General features: G+C 37.2%; 2 protein-coding genes across 2 annotated transcripts; both read left to right on the top strand.

Moving 5' to 3' along the window:
- The first annotated feature begins 3,045 nt into the window (after positions 1-3,045).
- Positions 3,046-3,999, top strand: LOC130025306 (olfactory receptor 51Q1-like). The gene has a single exon (XM_056116262.1). It carries the CDS (start codon positions 3,052-3,054, stop codon positions 3,997-3,999), a length of 948 nt encoding a protein of 315 aa, XP_055972237.1. The 5' UTR covers positions 3,046-3,051.
- Positions 4,000-15,799: 11,800 nt separating this feature from the next.
- Positions 15,800-16,747, top strand: LOC130025305 (olfactory receptor 51Q1-like). Its single transcript, XM_056116261.1, has one exon. It carries the CDS (start codon positions 15,800-15,802, stop codon positions 16,745-16,747), a length of 948 nt encoding a protein of 315 aa, XP_055972236.1.
- The last annotated feature ends 1,983 nt before the right edge of the window (positions 16,748-18,730 follow it).

The raw sequence follows: 18,730 nt of genomic DNA, 5'->3' as shown, positions 1-18,730 counted from the left end.
CCCCCAACCCCCCATCCCACCCTGCCTCTGTGGCAGGGAATTCCCTTTTTTTCTTTCTCTCCTTTTGGGTGTTGTGGTTTGCAAAAGAGGCAATGAGTGGCAATCATGTTTGGTCTATAGTCTACTTTCAGCATGCTTCTCCCATCCTGGGAGGATCCTCTCAACACCCTTTATTTGGTGCTCCCTTCTCTATCTGAGTTCCCTTTTCCCCTAGCATGTATGGCTGACCTCTAAGCCATGGACCAAAATTCCTCGTACTAATCTCGTCCATTCTTGAGTGTTTGTCTCCTATTTTGTTACTTTCTGTTCCCCAGATGAATGCAATCTTTCTATGTCTATCCCTCTCTTTCTGACTCATTTTGCTTAACAAGATACTTTCCATGTAGTACCACTTGTATGTAAATTTCATGACTTCATCTTTTCTAACAGCTACATAGTATGCTTATTTATAGTCACACTTCTATCATAAACTTTTATTCTAACCTTTTCCATTAATGTATTTTAACATTGAAATTGATAAACTTTATTCATTGACTGTCATATTTACATACCATTCATTGTGTGGCATGCTCCTGCAAACACATTTGAGAACTTGTTTTATTTTTTGTTATTTTTATATATTGATAAATCTTTTAAGTCATCTATTTTAGACAATTTCTAAGATGGAAAGAAAATTAAAATTACTTTTGTGATTTGTGAAATAATAATTCTATTGCCGTTAGGCTGTTAAGTTTAGAGATTCATCAATGAGAGATTTTAATGCACTGTTTTCAGTTTTGGTGATTAATATTTGATTACTTTATCCAGTTATATTTAGTTTGAATTGAAGTTAAAACTGATAATTTAAATCTTTTTTTAGTTCAGTTTTTATGTAACTTTCATCATTTATATGTGTTATAAATGTAAAAGGAAAACTTATGACAATAATGTCATAGCTTCATGCTAGGTAAATGATCCTTGAGTGGAGCGATCATTTTTTACCAGCAACTCCCTCTGTTTCATTTCAAACTGTTTAGAATAAAACACTCTTCAGAATAATTATTTGAGAGATGTATACTCCAACCATAATTATGTAGTTTAAATCGCATCAACAAACTTTAAGAGTGAGGTTCAATATAGTTTTCTAACTAGTATTGCAGGCGCGTGTTAGGGATTTAAACAAGGACTCTCACACAGCTGACTTCCTGGATTCCCAGTGTGACCCAGGTCTCATAATATGTGTTAGGTAATCCAGAGGGATCTGTCATACTCTCCACTCTCCAGCCTTAAAGATTTGTAAGAGATGATAATATATCTACGCTGGGAACCAAATAGAGAAAAGAGGTCTCAGCTGGAGAGGAGAGCACAATCAGACAAGACACAGGTAAGACCCATTTAAATTTTCAGGGTTAAGGAAGATCAATGACTAATGTTAAAAGAATAAAAAAAAATTACACAGGTAACATTAAGCAGTTCTTATCCCAGAAAGGAATAAAAAGCATAATTGTATTTACACAAGCTTTATACTCAATGTTTTAATCTACACCCTGCAACTAGTTTCCATTTATTTTAATATTCTAGAAATGCATCCCATAGCGTCAATAAAAATATAAATAAATATAAATAAAGATGTATAAAATATTATTTAAAGGATAATGGTTGCAGTGTAATATGAAATCAGTACGATTGTGGTTAATTTAGATCAAGGTGATTAAAAGATTGTGATTAATTTAGATCAAGAAAAGTAGGTGAGGGTAGTTATAAAAATCAAAAGATTTTATTAGGTTTTACACATTAAGAATTCAAAAAGATAAGAATTATATGTTAGTCAATGTTTTTAATGAGTACAGTTTAAGTCTGTAAGATTATTTTTGGAAATAGAAGTCAGAAAAACGCATAGTTTAAGACCCAATGTACTGATGGGAATGGGAAAATATAAGCAGAAAAGATATTAACAGAATTTGCCATGAATAATAATTAACAGAATTTGCCATGTATTCTAATATCAATAAAGATGTGCTTTTATCCACTTTATTTAAACACTATGGCTTACAATGTTGTTCATGATGATTTTATGTTACAGATATTTAATATTCCAACAGCAATCCTACCACCACTGTCTTCTTCCCTCCACCATTGTCTTCATTTCCCTGTTAACCCCTCAAGCTTGCCCCTTAGCAGAGCCACATAATTTATTTTCCATTGCTTGTTGACACTAAATGACTAACAGAATAATAAAAAAAATGTTTCTGTAGAAGAAAATTTGTGAAAACTATTGTATCTCGGGCTGGAGCGATAGCACTGCGGGTAGGGTGTTTGCCTTGCAAGCAGCCAACATGGCGGTCAACCCAAGTTCAATTCCTCTGCCCCTCTTGGAGAGCCCGGCAAGCTACTGAGAGTATCTTGCTCGCACGGAAGAGCCTGGCAAGCTACCCATGGTGTATTCAATATGCAAAAAACAGTAACAATTGTCACAATGGAGACGTTACTGGGCAAGCTCAAGCAAATCGATGAAAAACAGGAGGACAGTGACAGTGCCAGTGACAGTGATTGTATCTCACCGTAGGGATATTAAGTCCTATCTGAGAGTCTATGAAGCTGTTGTTGCAAGTTAAACCTTCTGTGTTAATTGGTTGGTTTCTGAATTACATCCCATTCAATCTAATGGGCTACTACTGAGAAATCAGTGTTGTAGAGTTTGGAAATGTTGCACCAGTAAATTCAGAAGTCCAACCGGGGGCATTGGGGCAGCTTTGGGGTGTGGGAACAGCTGCCAGGGTTTCGTTTTGTTTGGGTAGGAACTGGCTCACCTGGCTCTGAGATCCTTCTGGAGATCTCAGTCTGGAAGAGGTGTCTAAGAAATTTTGGGATATAGTTGATGATTCTTGAGATTTATTTATGCATCTCTGGAACAAGGTCAGTAGATGGGTTTACACAGCAGCAGTGGGATGTGGGCTTAAAATTGCATACAACTTTGAACTTTGAATTAGGTAAAAATTAAAGAAAATACTTTAAAATATATTGCTAATGTGTCTGTTTCTCTCTAACAGTGTGAGACAACATCCATTAAACATGTCTGAGGTAACTAATAGCACCCAAGTTCCCTTCTACTTCATCCTCACTGGCATCCCAGGATTTGAGGCTTACCACATCTGGATCTCCATCCCTTTCTGCTGTCTCTACACTATCTCCATCATGGGCAACACCACCATTCTATCTGTAATACGCACAGAGCCATCTCTCCACCAGCCTATGTACCTATTTCTCTCCATGCTGGCCCTGACTGACCTGGGTCTCACCCTCACCACCCTGCCCACAGTCATGCAGCTTCTCTGGTTCAATATCCGGCATATCAGCTTTGAAGCTTGCTTTGCCCAATTCTTTTTCCTACATGGATTCTCCTTCATGGAATCTTCTGTCCTGCTGGCCATGTCTTTTGACCGCTACGTGGCCATCTGCCGCCCCTTGCATTATGCCACCATTCTCACCAACAATGTTATTGGCAGGATTGGCATAGCCATCATTTTCCGCTGTGTTCTGGCTGTTCTTCCATCTCTTTTTCTACTCAAACGTCTCCCTTTTTGCCGTTCCCACCTTCTCTATCACTCTTACTGCCTTCACCAGGATATGATTCGCCTGGCCTGTGCTGACATTCGGGTCAACAGCTGGTATGGGTTTGCTCTAGTTTTACTTATTATTGTAATGGACCCTCTACTTATTGTGCTGTCCTATGTAATGATTCTAAAAAGTATTTTGAGCACAGCCACCTGGAATGAGAGGCTCAGAGCCTTTAATAACTGTCTGTCCCACATTCTGGCTGTTCTGGTTCTTTATATTCCCATGGTTGGAGTGTCTATGACTCATCGATTTGCCAAGCACTCCTCTCCCTTGCTCCATGTTATCATGGCCAATGTCTATATGTTGGCACCTCCCGTGATGAACCCTATCATTTATAGTGTAAAGACTAAGCAGATCCGTCAGGGAATTATCCATCTCCTATTTCAGAGGAAAGTACATTAACAATTTGGATTTATATTAACAGAAAATTTTCAACAATAACTTAGTTCAAAGCAAGAATCTACTATTAAAAAATCTAAGTTGTATAGATGGAGAAAAGACATAGATGGCATGCTAACTTCTAATACATTAAAATGAAAAAAGTCACTATTATTTGTTATCATAAGAACTATTTTTTATTTGCTTTACTCTTTCCAAGACATATGACTTTACAAAAATATATTTTATAATATAGTAAAAAATACCATGATGCCTTCAGTGTCCCTTTTATTAAGCTTGCAGTAAAGTGTACAATTTTGTTTTAGAAGCTCAAAATACTGTTAATTATATGAAAATACTTATCAAACCTGTACCCTGTTCATACCTTTATAAGTAATGCTAAGTAAAATGTCACCTTTTTATTAAAAATAATCAAGTAGAAGGTTGAATTGAAGAAAGAGCATATATGTGCTATGTGCAGAAAAAAAGGACCATTGAATATTTAATCTCTCAGTGGCTATAGAGTAATTGACAAATTGTCCCATATATTTTTTTAATTAGAATTCTATTAAACACAATAGTGGAACCAGGGATTTAGTATAAACACTACTGCTAAATGAAATAATAGTATAAACACTACTTATAAACACTACTGCTGAATGAAAATGATAAATGGTGGTAGGTAGTGTATGATATCTGGAATATAAGTATGAAATAATGCTTGAGTAAGAAGATGGATCTATTCAAAATGAGAATTGCTTAACATTAGATTTGTTTCTAAGATGATTCACTTGTGCTCTTATTTCTTTGGTTGTCTGACTTGTCATCACGACTTACTAATGCTTTAACTGAGAAACATTGCTTCACTTTTGAAGATATAGTTTCTTCTCCTATAAATGTGTACAATTATACTTTCAAAATAGGTTTTAATGACTACTAAATGAAAATACAAAAAACTGATTTAGAGTTGTAGGACTTCTTTTGATTTTTTAAAAATCAAATGAACAACAAAAATAACAAAATATGAGTTATGGCAAGAGAGCAAGCACAGGGATAAGAGGATTTTCTTGCATACAGCTGATCCCTAGTTCTATCCTAGGCATGATTCTTGACACTACATAAGTTACCTCAAGCACTACCAGTCCAAAGATCACTCCTGAGCACAAAGTCAGGAATAGCGACTTGGCACAATTGGGTATGTATCAGAATCCACCTCAAACAACAAAGAAAATAAGAATAAACACTTTTTAATGATTTGTTGCTGTTGTTGTTGTTGTTGTTGTTGTTGTTGTTGTTGTTGTTTGGGGGCCACTCCTGGAGCTGCTCAAGAATTATTCCTGACTCCACACTTAGGAATCTCTCCTGGGGGTGCTCAGAGGCCCATATGGGATGCCAGAGATCAAACCCAGGTTAGCTTTGATTAAGACAAGAGCCCTACTCACTGTACTATCTTGTCAGCCCCAAGAAGAAACTTGTTTAAAAAACTGTAAGTAGTAATGTAAAGCAATAAAGAATGAGGACTTAAATAAAAGGCTTTCAAAGTAAATAAAATTTAAAAACCTGTTACTCGGGTTGTTCTGAACAAAAACTATAACCTTGTTGTAAGTCATCCTTTTGTGATGTTTTCTATTGCTGTTAAGCTGTGTATCTCTATATAAAACTACCTAATGGTGTCCAGTAACCCACCTATGATAATATCTATATCTTCTATGCTCTATTTCAGATTTTGTTTCTCTTAAACACTGTAAACAAGATTATACACAGTTAGTTTGAGATGAGGAATAGAGTGGGAGGGGCCTTTGGAAATGAATGTGGTAGAGGGAAGTAGGTACCCTGGTTGTAGAAATATTTTATATTTTGCAGAATCTATAATAAAGTTTTTTTGGTGATGGTGCCATACTCAGCAATGCTCAGAGGTTGTTTACTGAGTTCTAAGACTTAGGGGTAGCTCCTGGCTGTGCCCACAGAGCTATGTGGTACCAGGGATCAAATTCAGGCCTACTGCATGCAAAACATTGCTCAGCCAGTTGCCCCATTTCTCTGCCTCTATGACAAAGTATTAAGGACTCATTACAGATTATGGTGTGACTAAACAACCTTTATACTAATGAGCATTCAGGAGCAGCATTAGGGTTCCAAATTTTGTACCATACTCAAGGGGGATTTTAGGAGGTGGAATTAAAACCCACTGAGATTAGGAACAATAAGCACTTTCAGACAAGAATAGTTGTCAGAAGATAAGGTCAGATGTCTGTCCTTTTCCCCAAAATCTGAAGATAAGAATAGCAGGCCTCATTTTGCTTTTCTCTTAAAAGCCCAGCCTTTTATCATTTAGATTTGCAGATAGCACAGAAGGTGTTTGCCCCGCCAAGCCCAGTTCGATTCCTCCACCCCTCTCAGAGAGCCCGGCAAGCTACTGAGAGTATCTCCCCCGCACGATAAAGCCTGGCAAGCTACCCGTGATGTATTCAATATGCCAAATACAGTAACAACAAGTCTCATGATGGGGACATTACTGGACCAACTCAAACAAATGGATAAACAATGGGAGGACAGTGACAGTGACAGATTCGCAGATAAAAGAATGTGCCTCCTTGGGGAAACTATCCTTAAAAGAATGTAGCCTTCATGCTGGCACAGACTGATATGCAACTAACCCTTTCTAAAATTGTGATTTACTGGTCTCTTTTATTATAGAAATCTGTTTGATTTCCTGTAAGCTAGATGGTTACTTCAAAGACTTATGTCTGCCAGCTTCCAACTTAAGACATCGCTTCCAATAAAGCTTGCCTTTCTTTCTTTCTTTCTTTCTTTCTTTCTTTCTTTCTTTCTTTCTTTCTTTCCTTCTTCTTTCTTTCTTTCTTTCTTTCTTTCTTTCTTTCTTTCTTTCTTTCTTTCTTTCTTTCTCTTTCCTTCTTTCCTTTCTTCCATCCTTCCTTGCTTCCTTCCTCTTTCTCTCTTTCCCTCTTCTCTCTTTTTATTTATTTATTTATTTATTTGCCATGTCTGACTGTGCCCAGGGTTTACTACTACTGCTTGGAGAACTGCACGCAATGCCTAGGCCCAGGGTCAGTAGTGCAAGTGTTTTAACCCCGTTACTCTCTATCCAGCCTTAAAGTTCTTTCTTGATTTGCCACTGTCACTCTGTCTCTCGAGAACCAATGCAACCAGATATTTGTGGTAATGAAAACTGTTATAGTGCATCTTATTTATTAGAATTTGCACTTATTATTTGTTCAAGGTTTACTGATTTACCTGCTTCCAACTTGTGAGAACAAATTCAATTAATTCATTTTTTAAAAATTTAGAGTGTTTATTGGTTCACAACCAACATACTCTGGGTACCTGTTGGTGCCAGGGGTTGAACTAAGGTCAACCACATGCAGGATAAGGTCCTGAAGATGCTTCTGGTGTTTACTGATCTATGTAATTTGGTATAATATGCTATAATATTATGTAGTTTTTTTTTAATCATCCATGCGGCAAAGGAAGGGTTAAAAGTTTGTAAGATTCAGACCCTAAAAAGTTAACAGCAATCATCTGTCCTGGCTCTGTAAATCCCAAAGAGATCCTGAGGTAAGTTCCTAACAGACCCATGGGATTTGCAATCACCTGTGCTGATAAGGGAAGAGCAAAGAGCATGCACTGACCCTGAGTGATGCAAAGAAACAATCTGTTTCTATGTGACATCTGGCTTAACTGCAGTTAAGCTTTACTGATGCATGTCTAAAAGCTTTACTGATGTATAAGTTGCTTTAAACACAAGTAAATCTGCAGTTATTCTTGAATAATCATAATTGATACTTTGAAATATAGTTTTAGGTATACATGATATCTCAGGTTTTTAATCATTTGTCAAATGAGTTAAAGTCCCAAACTCAGGGTGTTCCCCAGCCCACTGTCACTGTCACTGTCTCTGTCCTTCTGTTGTTCATCAATTTGCTCGAGCAGGCCCAGTAACGTCTCCATTGTGAGACTTTGTTGTTACTGTGTTTGACATATTGAATACAACATGGGTAGCTTGCCAGGCTCTGCCGTGAGGGCGAGATGCTCTCGGTAGCTGGCTGGGCTCTCCGAGAGGGGTGGAGGAATCGAACTCGGGTTGGCCATGTTGGCTGCGTGCAAGGCAAACTCCCTAACCGCTGTGCTGTCGCAGTCAACATGGCCGACCCCAGCCCACTAGGATAAAATAAACTTATATCCACGCCCCTTCTCCCCTTCTGTGTCTTGGCTTGCTCACTGAGTTATAATGATCTCCAGCATAATACTCGTACAATCTCTCCAGTCAACATTTATTTTTAAGTTTAAGTTATTAAAAATATTTTGTGTATATAGTTTTTATTTTTAAGAACTACATACAATTTTATTTTTGAAAGAAATAGAATTTTATTTTTGAATCATGAGCAGAAAATGTACTCTAATTTGACAATATTCTTCTATCAGTCATAGTAAATATTCTTTATTACATATACAATATAGTTATCATGTTTTCAGATGGCTTTGGTAAAGTACCAACGAGGAAGGTAGACTTGAGAAAACAGTTCCTCCACCTCTCTGCTCATCCTACCTTGGCCACCCAGTGAAAAGCGTGGTAAATTCAGGAATGGCAAAGACACATCCCGCCGCCAACAATGCTTGCCACCTTGACAGGTATATTTAGAGGTTCCAGCTTATGTCTCATGTACTCAGTGTTGCTGAATCTTGGTTTTGGATATATAACAAAACCCCTCTCCCATCAGTGTTGTCAGGGATGTGGTGAAAGAGGCTCCAGGTAATTTCTTGTTTTATTATTTCCCAAAAGCTTATGACCAGCACTCTTACTCCCCGTACCTATCAGACTGTAACTAAAAGTTTGATTTTAACCATATCTAGCTTAGATTTATACATAACATAGATTGTGCCTCTTGTGGACCAGCCCAGAAGAGAATGTTTTGTTTTTCTTTGTCTTTTCTAATCCCAGCTACTTGCAATCTACTCTTCCTTTACTTCTTTTATCTAAAAAATCTTTTTCTTGTAACTATACAGTCAAGAAAGTTGCTTTGAGAATATGAGTTCAGTCTTTTCCAAACTGCTGGCTTATTGACATTAAAGCTTTTTCTTAAACTATAACCACGTGTTTCATTTGATAGGCCCTCAAGTGGTAATGAAACTTGCCTTTGTAGTTACATGGTCATTATTTTTGTTCTTGGTTTTCTTGCTACTGTTATTATGGTCACTTGATCACTTGATCACTTGACTTCCCGTTAATCATCGATTTGCTAGAGCGGGTACCAGTAACGTCTCCATTCATCCCTGTTGCGTGCTAGTGTAGCCCAATGGTATCTGTTCATTCTAAGAACACGAAGAGCCTCAAACCGATCATTCAGGGTCTTGACGAAGAAGTCCGACCAACATGTAGGTGGGAGGCCACACGGTCTTTTGAGATCCCATGGAATCCAGTCGGTAACAACTCTAGTCCAGCAGTCGTCTCCAAATCTCATTACGTGTCTAGCCCATTTGATTTTAAATTTTCGTCCCCGATCCTTGACCATCAATGGAGGTCAGAACTCCGGATTCTTTCTCTCATTTGAGTGATACTTTAAGCATAGCTCTTTCAATTTCTCTTTGGGAGACCCGAATAGCATTCTCATCCTGTTTTCATAGGGCCCAGGTGTATGTTAATGCAGGAAGAACAGTGGAATCAGAGATGTGCCCAGAGTCGGAGGTTCTTTGTCCTCTTAGCTATTTCTTCGATGCTCTTGAAGGTGTTCCAAGCCGCTCTCTTCTTCCTGCGCAACTCAGGTGCAGGTCATTCATCATGTTGACTTCTCTCGACCCAGGTACACACATAATTGTTGCATTTGAAAATGGTCATTCTATTGAGAGTGAATGGAACATCAGGAAAGAGAGTGTTTCTCATAAAAATTGTCTTCAGGAGATTCAGCTGGAGTCCGACCTATTCAACTGGAGTCTGACCTGTTATGGTAGTGGTAGTAATAGTAGTAGTACAATGGGGTAGTTACACATCTACTAATAACTGTATAGTCTAAACTGCAGTATTTTTTCATGTTAATAACTCACAGAGACTAGACTCATTTTATACATTGTGAAAATTAAGATATTTAGACTCCAAAGTCAACTGACCATCAAAGTCAAATAGCCTTATAAATATTCTGTTTACACAAAAGTCAAATAACTGATTCCAAGAATCATTATTAGCACTAGCTAAAATAATGTTTGCGTGGTCCTTAGCATAGACCAGAATAAGCAAGCATATTGCTACTTACATCACAGAATATAAACTGAAAATTACAATCTTTGGAAGACAAATGTGATTAACTAATAGCAATCATTTTAATTATATTTATAGAATGTATATCACTGTATCATTGTATCACTGTCATCCCATTGATCGTCGAATTACTCGAGCGGGCACCAGTAACATCTCTATTCCTCCAAGCCCTGAGATTTTAGCAGGCTCTTCTTACTCGTCTATTCCTAACTATTGGAGGCTTTTTTGGGGTCAGGGGAATGAGACCTATTGTCACTACTATATTTGGCATACTGAATACTACACGGGGAGCTTGCCAGGCTCTGCCCGTGTGGGCAGGATACTCTTGGTAGCTTGCCAGGCTCTCCGAGAGGCATAAATGGGTAGGAAATGTCTTATAATGTGTCATGCATCTGCAAAGATGTCCGGAAAATGACCTGGAACATGACGGTGGTTGGGCAGTGGAGCTGGGCTGCCTAGGATGGGTCCCTTGGGGTGGGGAGGGCTCTCACCCGCCCCACAGCCTGATGTGGAGTCCAGTGGCATGGTTCTGGGAGCCTCCTTTTATACTCCCATCTGAGAGGAGCACCCGTGAGTTCTGGAGAATGGCCTTACATTCCATACATTATAGAATGTATAAGTGTTATATATATTAATTTGATAATATTTGGTTCTGTGCAGTTTATTTTATAATTTCACTGAGAAAAAAAATCTTACCTGACAAGAATTAAATGATTTTGACTACCTACTTTGGCTATATGTTGTTTAGCTTGTTGTTGCAATTACTACAAAAAAAAGCTAAAAAAAACACCTCATTATTTATAAAGCATTATGCTAATTTAAATAATTTTCTATTTATTTCAAGATAAAAATTTCAGATTAAGACCAAGTACATATACACATATATTTAATCAAAATAGTTTTTTGAGAGACATTTACTTATAGAAATGTGAGGAGAGAGAAAGAGAATTTTTTTATTAATTTTTATTAGTGAAACACCATGAGGTATAGTTATAGACTTACATATTTTTGTGCTTGGGTTTCGATTATACAATGATCAAATACCCATCCCTCCACCAGTGCCCATTTTCCACCACCATGGATCCCAATATCCCTCCCACCCCCATCGAGAGAGAGCATGTTTAAGAGAGAACATGAATTTCTCCAGAAATGAAAAAAAAACAGAGAAAGTTTCTTGAAAGAAGGTTATATAAAATTTCTCCAAATTGTTTTGGCCTGGAATTCACAGCATATAATCTGTGACTTGTCATAGGGAAAGCCTTAGACCTCTGATGGTCCTTTTATATTATCATGACATTTATCTTTCTTTCTTTTAAAAAAATTATTGAATTGCTCTTTGTATAATATAAAGTTACAAATTTATTCATAACTGAATTTAAGGTGCACAAAATTTGAAAACCAATCCTTTGCCAGTGTCCACTTCCCTTCACCAATGTTTCTAGTTTCACTCCCTCCTAGTAGTCTGCCTCTAGAGCGGATACTTTTTTTTTTCCTTTTTTCCTTTTAGAAACTGGTTTATAGTACTTTTACTGAAAGGGTATTATGCCTCATTCTCTGAGGGGTTTCACCTGAAAAGTATTCTTATCCCCTTTTTTGAGGGGGGTTCATATTCTCTTCTCTTCCTATTTCTCTTTCTTTCTCCCTTCTTTACTCTCTTCCTTCCCTCCTTTCTTCTATCTCTTCTCTTTTTATCTTTCATTTCTCTCCTTCCTTCTCTCCTCCCTTCATTCCTTCCTTTCTTCCCCTTTCCCTCCTCCCTCCCTCCCTCTTTTTTTCTTTCCTTTTTCTTGGTTTCTTCAAAGAAGACCATAACATAAACTTTTTCCGTTTCTTTTGTGTCTGATAAGTCTGCTTTAAAATAAATTTTTAGTTTCTATTATTACTGCTTTCTGTAAAGACAAGTTCAAAATAATGAACATATAATTTGGCTTTTATCATTGGATTTTCTTAGAGAATATTCAAGCATTTAGTGTGTTCAGAGCAAAATCCTCTTTCTCCCTTCCTTCCTTCCTTCCTTCCTTCCTTCCTTCCTTCCTTCCTTCCTTCCTTCCTTCCAGCCTGATCATAGGGCTATGTCTATATAGTTGATTTTATCTTGTACAGATGAAGCTAGTTAGAAATTTCATTAAGTTTTACAGTGCTGAGTATGCTTAAGATAACTTGGTAAGATCCCTTCCATTTAGGTAGAGGTTGACTGGAAGGAGATTCAATTTTCCAAGCTTTAAGGAAGACTTAAATTCCAGACTGAATTTTTGGTTGAGGTTAATTCTTTGTTCTAGGAAGGTAAAACAGTATTTCCATATTTTTGAATTGCCTGATACACCACTCCTAACTTAGTTACACATTTAGTTAACTCCCAAGCTATTTTAGACTCTCTGAGTTCAATAAAATTATTATTAATGCAAACACTTAAGCTGGATCTATAATACAATATTTTCTAATAAAAAGCCTACATTCCCTTTCTTAGGATGTAACAAACTTTTATACTTTTCTAGGCTTATTCAAACTTTCCTGGTTAAGTTTTCTTAATTCTCTTCTCTTAGACATAGAATTTATCCATTTTATGTAAACTTTTAAATGTATTAGCACAAAAATATCCATTATCACTGTTCTGAGGGGAGTCAACCTCCCACGGTGACCTTGCTGCATTTGGGATCAAATCACTGACCCACCAGCCACCCAGTGATGGACAAATGAAGGAATGGGGACCACCAAGTTGGTTGGTAATCAGTGGACATTTTTCAAGTCTCGCAGCAAGAACAAAATCTCATCTAAGGGCTCAGGACTCCAGTTCCATCCATGCTGCTGCAACTTGAATGGTTTCACCATTCCTTACAACTGTGTATTATTCCATTGCATATATATACCACATTTTCATGATCCACTTATCTGTCATTGGGCATCTAGTTTGATTCCAAATCTTAGTTGTTGTAGAGTTCTGTAATGAGTAGTGGTTTGAATGTGTTCTTTTGAATGAATGTTTTTTACAGTGTGGTTATTTTTTCTACTTTTATGGGTGATTAGGGGTGTCAATCTGTGTGCAATTCATAATTTTTAAAGCAGATGCTAAGGTAAGAGCAATAGTACAGTGGGTAGGCCACTTGTGGTGCACATGACTTAGACAGGTTCAATTCCCTTGCACCCCAAATAATTCCCTAACTTCACCAGGAGTGATCTCTGAGTTTAGAACCATAAATAAAGCCTAAGCACAGCTGGGTGTGGCTCAAAACTAAATTGTATAAATGAAATAAAGTAAAGGCAAAATTTGGGGTGACTTTAGAAGTGAAGGAAGTACTATTTACACTCTGTTGTGACCTGGGTAAGCCCAAATATAGAAATTATTTCCTCAAGTAACAACTTAGACACTTTTCTGGTCTTCTCAGAATTGGTAGAAAATGCTTCTACTCCCTCAGTAAAGGTTTCAATGAGAATTAGCTAATATTTTTAGCCTGAGCTTTTGGGTCATTGTGTAAAGATAAGTTGCCAACCCTCCCTGGGGTAGGTTCCTCAGAAGAGCATGGAAATTTTTTTTTTTTTTTTGCTTTTTGGGTCACATCCGGCGATGCACAGGGGTTCCTCCTGGCTCTGCACTCAGGAATTACTCCTGGCAGTGGTTGGAGGACCATATGGGATGCTGGGAATCGAACTAAGATCGGCCACATGCAAGGCAAATGCCCTCCCCAGTGTGCTATCGCTCCAGCCCCGAGCATAAAAATATTTTAAGAGGCAATTATGGTATAATTGTTTTTCAGAAGTTATCGCATATATTTTACTTTCATCAGAAAAGTAAAAGTTTCTGAATTGTTATTTCTGTATCAGAATCGAGTGTTGCAATTAAAAAGCTCTTTATTATTTTGAAAGGTTAAGATATCAGTTATGTATGACTTAATTTTCCATTATTAGATATTTAAATAGCTGTTACAATACATGTCGTATTATTAAAACATTAATTTTATTTCCTATTGACAAATACCCATTTGGCTAAATTTTTCTGTATATAAAGTGCCAGCACCTTTATATAATCTCTCAAAAGTAATTTTGATGTAATTTCTCAAATCACCATCAACTAAGACCAATGTTTCACTTGTTCATGCTTATATTTTCCTTTGTGACTTTTTTGTTTATTGTGGTTAAGTTTAGAGATTTCTTTGTAATGAGATATTTAGATAATTAGAGGGTTTTCTCTAGTTCTGTTAGTAATTTCCATGTAATTAATTTTTCATTTGGAATTCAGTTATTGGTGAGTTTGTGACATGCGTAAGCAAATAATAAGTTAATTTGTTCTAATTTTAATCTAATGTTTTCTCATTTGAATTTTAATTTAATACGGTTTTATCATTTCTTTATTTTATAAATATACTAAAAAATGTAATATATCTGGACACTCTCTGCAAAGAACTTTCGTTAAAGAGTGGATGACATTTATTTTACCTGCCTCTCCTGTCCTCTAATTTTGCAAATGCTCATAGCAGAAAGTTTTTCAGAAAAAATAATTGTCTAGGAGGTGTATACACTAAGAATGAGTATGTACATCAAATCACACTTAACCATCTGGAGAAATGGGACTTCCTGCAACTTTCTTCCTCCCTGAGGAAATAACTATATAAGAGATAGCAAATGCTTTCACAGAGCTAACTTTCTGGATTCCCTGTGGGATCCCAGGTCTCAGGTCTTGTCATATAATCCTGAGGGATAATTCAAATGTCCCAGAGATTTGCAAGGATTTATAGCATGTCTACTTCTGATCTAAATAGAAGATAGTGATGACATATAAAGAGAGCACCAACAGATAGGAGAAACCACAGGTAAGAATTCCTTGGGAATGAAGGAAAACAACAGTTGGCTGTTGTTAGAGGAGGAAAAGCAACAATACAGGCAATGAGATCACAGCAGGCCTATTTTAGAAAACAAGAAACACCTGGTTTTCACTCTCATATTAGCCTATCCACTCAGCATTTTGCTTCCAATTATGTTATATCAAATAAATGCAATAAAGGTATCAGATCACATAAATTAATAAGAACAGGAAAGAAGATTAGAAATAAGGAATACCTTAGAAGAATAATGACTAGAGTGTGATGCTAAAGGAAGGGAATAGAGAAAGAGATGCTGAAGACTTATAGCAGGAGAAGGAGGTAAGAATATCATAAAGGTCAAAGAAAAAGATTCAAAAGTTGATGTTGCATATAAAGAATTCAAAGAATGTTGAGACTTTAGCCATTCAATTTGCACTTAGGAATTAATTTTATAACTTTGTGTAATATTTGTAGAGGATATAAGGAAGATTTCTAGGCTCCAAAAACTGAACGCAAGCTAAAAGGCAGAAAAAAGATCATGTGCATTGAATTATAAGGAGTAAAACTTCTATGGATTAATTATTGCAGGGGTAATCTAAGGATAAGGAGCCATAGTAATCTAGAAAGTTCTTTATTTACTTTCAAGACAAAGTATTATTTAAATAGAGTTCATGGATACAAATGCCATAGAATAATTTTAATATTTATTTTTTATTCTTGAATACATATTCTGAAACAGGAGTGACACTGGTCAAGCATGTCCACGATAACCAACTTCACACAAAGACCCTTTCAATTCATCCTCACTGGCATCCCGGGATTTGAAGCTTACCACATCTGGATCTCCATTCCCTTCTGCTTTCTCTACACTATCTCCATCACGGGCAACACCACCATTCTATCTGTCATCCACAGAGAACCGTCTCTCCACCAGCCCATGTACCTATTTCTCTTCATGCTGGCCCTGACTGACCTGGGTCTCACCCTCACCACCTTGCCCACAGTCATGCAGCTTCTCTGGTTCAATATTCAGACAATCAGCTATGAAGCTTGCTTTACTCAGTTATTTTTCATTCATACATTCTCCTTCATGGAATCGTCTGTCCTGCTTGCCATGTCTTTTGACCGCTACGTGGCCATCTGCCGCCCCCTGCATTATGCCACCATCCTCACCAACAATGTTATTGGCAGGATTGGAATAGCCATCCTTTTTCGTTGTGTTCTGGCTATTCTTCCCTCTTTTTTCTTACTCAAGCGTTTACCCTTTTGCCATTCCCACCTTCTGTCTCACTCCTACTGTCTTCACCAGGATTTGATTCGTCTAGTCTGCGCTGACATTAGGGTTAACAGCTGGTATGGGTTTGCTCTAGTTTTACTTATTATTGTAATGGACCCTCTACTTATTGTGGTCTCCTATGCACTGATTCTGAAAAGTATCTTGGGAACATCCACCAGGGCTGAGCAACTTCGAGCCCTCAATAACTGTCTGTCCCACATTTTAGCTGTTCTGGTTCTTTATATTCCCATGGTTGGAGTATCTATGACTCATCGATTTGCCAAGCATGCCTCTCCCTTGCTCCATGTTATCATGGCTAATGTCTATATGTTGGCACCTCCCGTGATGAACCCCATCATTTATAGTGTAAAGACTAAGCAGATCTGCCAAGGAATCTTCCATCTTCTTTTCCGGAGGAAAGCACACTAAACCCTAGAGTTTAATATTAATGGAGAATTTTATATAACAACATAGAGTCAAGATCAGGAGCCACAACCATCAAAACTGTACGTAAGTACTATAAATAGTATAGATGAAAGAAGGAAAAGATGCTGTGTAACAAGTTTCTGTCTAAATAAAGCAAAGTAATAATTTCTTAACTAGAAATTGATATGTTTAAAGACCAATTTAACTCTTCACTAGCTATATGACTTTGAGAAAAATATTTTAAAATATGATTATATAGACTACGTCCTTTTTTTCAGTCTTGTTACTATTATGTAGTAAAAAATGAGTTCTGCATGGTAAATTCAAAATAATGCTAATGTTATAAAACTGCTTAAAAATGTGTCCCTGCCTTTATAGTTAATCACTGAAAAAATAGCGCTTTTTAAGTAAACATAAATGCTCGTGAAATCTCTGGTTTAACTGAGAATTTTCATAAAGTTTTCATAAAGTCAGATGAAGAAAAAATATTTTTGTAGACATAGTTAATACACAGGAAAACTAATAATAAAGATTGAATAAGAAATTCCAAAGTGTCAGTTAGTACTTTGAGGTTGAGATACTGTCAGGCAACTTTCGATGCAGATTTCACTCCAGCTCACTAGAAACAAGTATCCAGGAAGTGAAAACTACTGTTGAGGGTTAGAGAGATAGTACTTCTGGTAGATATTGTCCTTGCTCGTGGCTGACCTGGATTTGATCTGTGACAACCCATACGATCCTCAAGCAATGCCACGGGTGATCCTTGAACACAGAGTCAGAATTTCTGAGCAATGCATGGTGTGGTCCATAAACAAACAACAATGATAAAAAAAAAAACTGCTGAAAGAAAATGTAAGTTTAGATGGCAGCTGTAAGACTGCTATCTCTGGAAAACAATATGAAAATCAGATCATTGAATGGTAAAAGTGCAAATTTATAAAAATACCTAATAACTATTTAAATTGATATATTTTCTAATCTAGCTCAAACTGTGTTTTTTAAATATACCTGATTGCCATCTTAACCTAAATATTAATGTGATAAAGTTATTGAACATTTTGTTGTATTTTATTTTATTTTTTATAATTTATTTATTTATTGAATCACTGTGGGAAAAGTTACAAAGCTTTCAGGTTTAGGTCTCGGTCATGCAAATATCAAACACATTTCCCTTTACCAATACTTATTTTTCACCACGAAGAACCCCAATAAACCCCCACCCCCCACCCCCACCCCCAATGCCTGTGAGGCAGATGAATTCTAGTTAACACTCTATCTACTTTGACTAGATTCATTGTTTCGATAAAAGATGCACCATTATTATTTAGAGTTTATCCCCCCACCCCCCAAATCAGACATGCTGAAAAAGCATTGTGAAATGATTTGCTTTCTACAGCTGGGTTCAAGAATTAAATGATGTCGCGCGGTTTTGGATTACTGCTATTTTACTCATTAACCCTGGAAGTATTTCTGAGAGTCAGATAATTAAGAGATTGGTTTCTGTGCTCTGGAGTCATGGCCGTGCTGGAGAGCCGCTCGTGGGGGGCAACTGGTGACCTCGGTAGGGCATGAAGGACGGGCAGGAACGCCCCCCTTCCCTTGAGGTTTTAGTCGCCCCATCACCCCCGGCTCATACCTGCTCTCCACAAAGCTTTCATGCGGCCATTATTGAACATTTTAGAGGTATTTTCTTCATCTTCAAAATGTTATTATTGAGGCCAGAGCGATAGTACAGCGGGTAGGGCGTTTGCCTTGCACACAGCCGACCAGGTTTAATCCCCAGCATCCCAGTATTGCCAGGGGTACCTCAGCACCGTCAGGAGTGCAGAGCCAGGAGTAGCCCTGAGCATTGCTGGGTGTGACCCAAAAAGAAAAAAAAATGTTATAATTAAGTAACCGTATTGGTATAAATGAATGTTAAGTAGAAAGTACACATAATCTGCCATAGGGTTGTAGAAATACTTTTTATAAAGGATCCATGAGTTG

The sequence above is a fragment of the Sorex fumeus genome, unplaced genomic scaffold (assembly GCF_029834395.1).
Source record: "Sorex fumeus unplaced genomic scaffold, SorFum_2.1 ptg000030l, whole genome shotgun sequence".
Lineage (NCBI taxonomy): Eukaryota > Metazoa > Chordata > Mammalia > Eulipotyphla > Soricidae > Sorex > Sorex fumeus.
Note: the sequence above shows the minus strand (reverse complement) of the source record. Positions and strands in the feature narration are given on the sequence as shown.

Coding starts and splice junctions, on each gene's coding strand:
- LOC130025306 (XM_056116262.1), top strand. CDS start 3,052: ATGTCTGAGGTAACTAATAGCACCCAAGTTCCCTTCTACTTCATCCTC.
- LOC130025305 (XM_056116261.1), top strand. CDS start 15,800: ATGTCCACGATAACCAACTTCACACAAAGACCCTTTCAATTCATCCTC.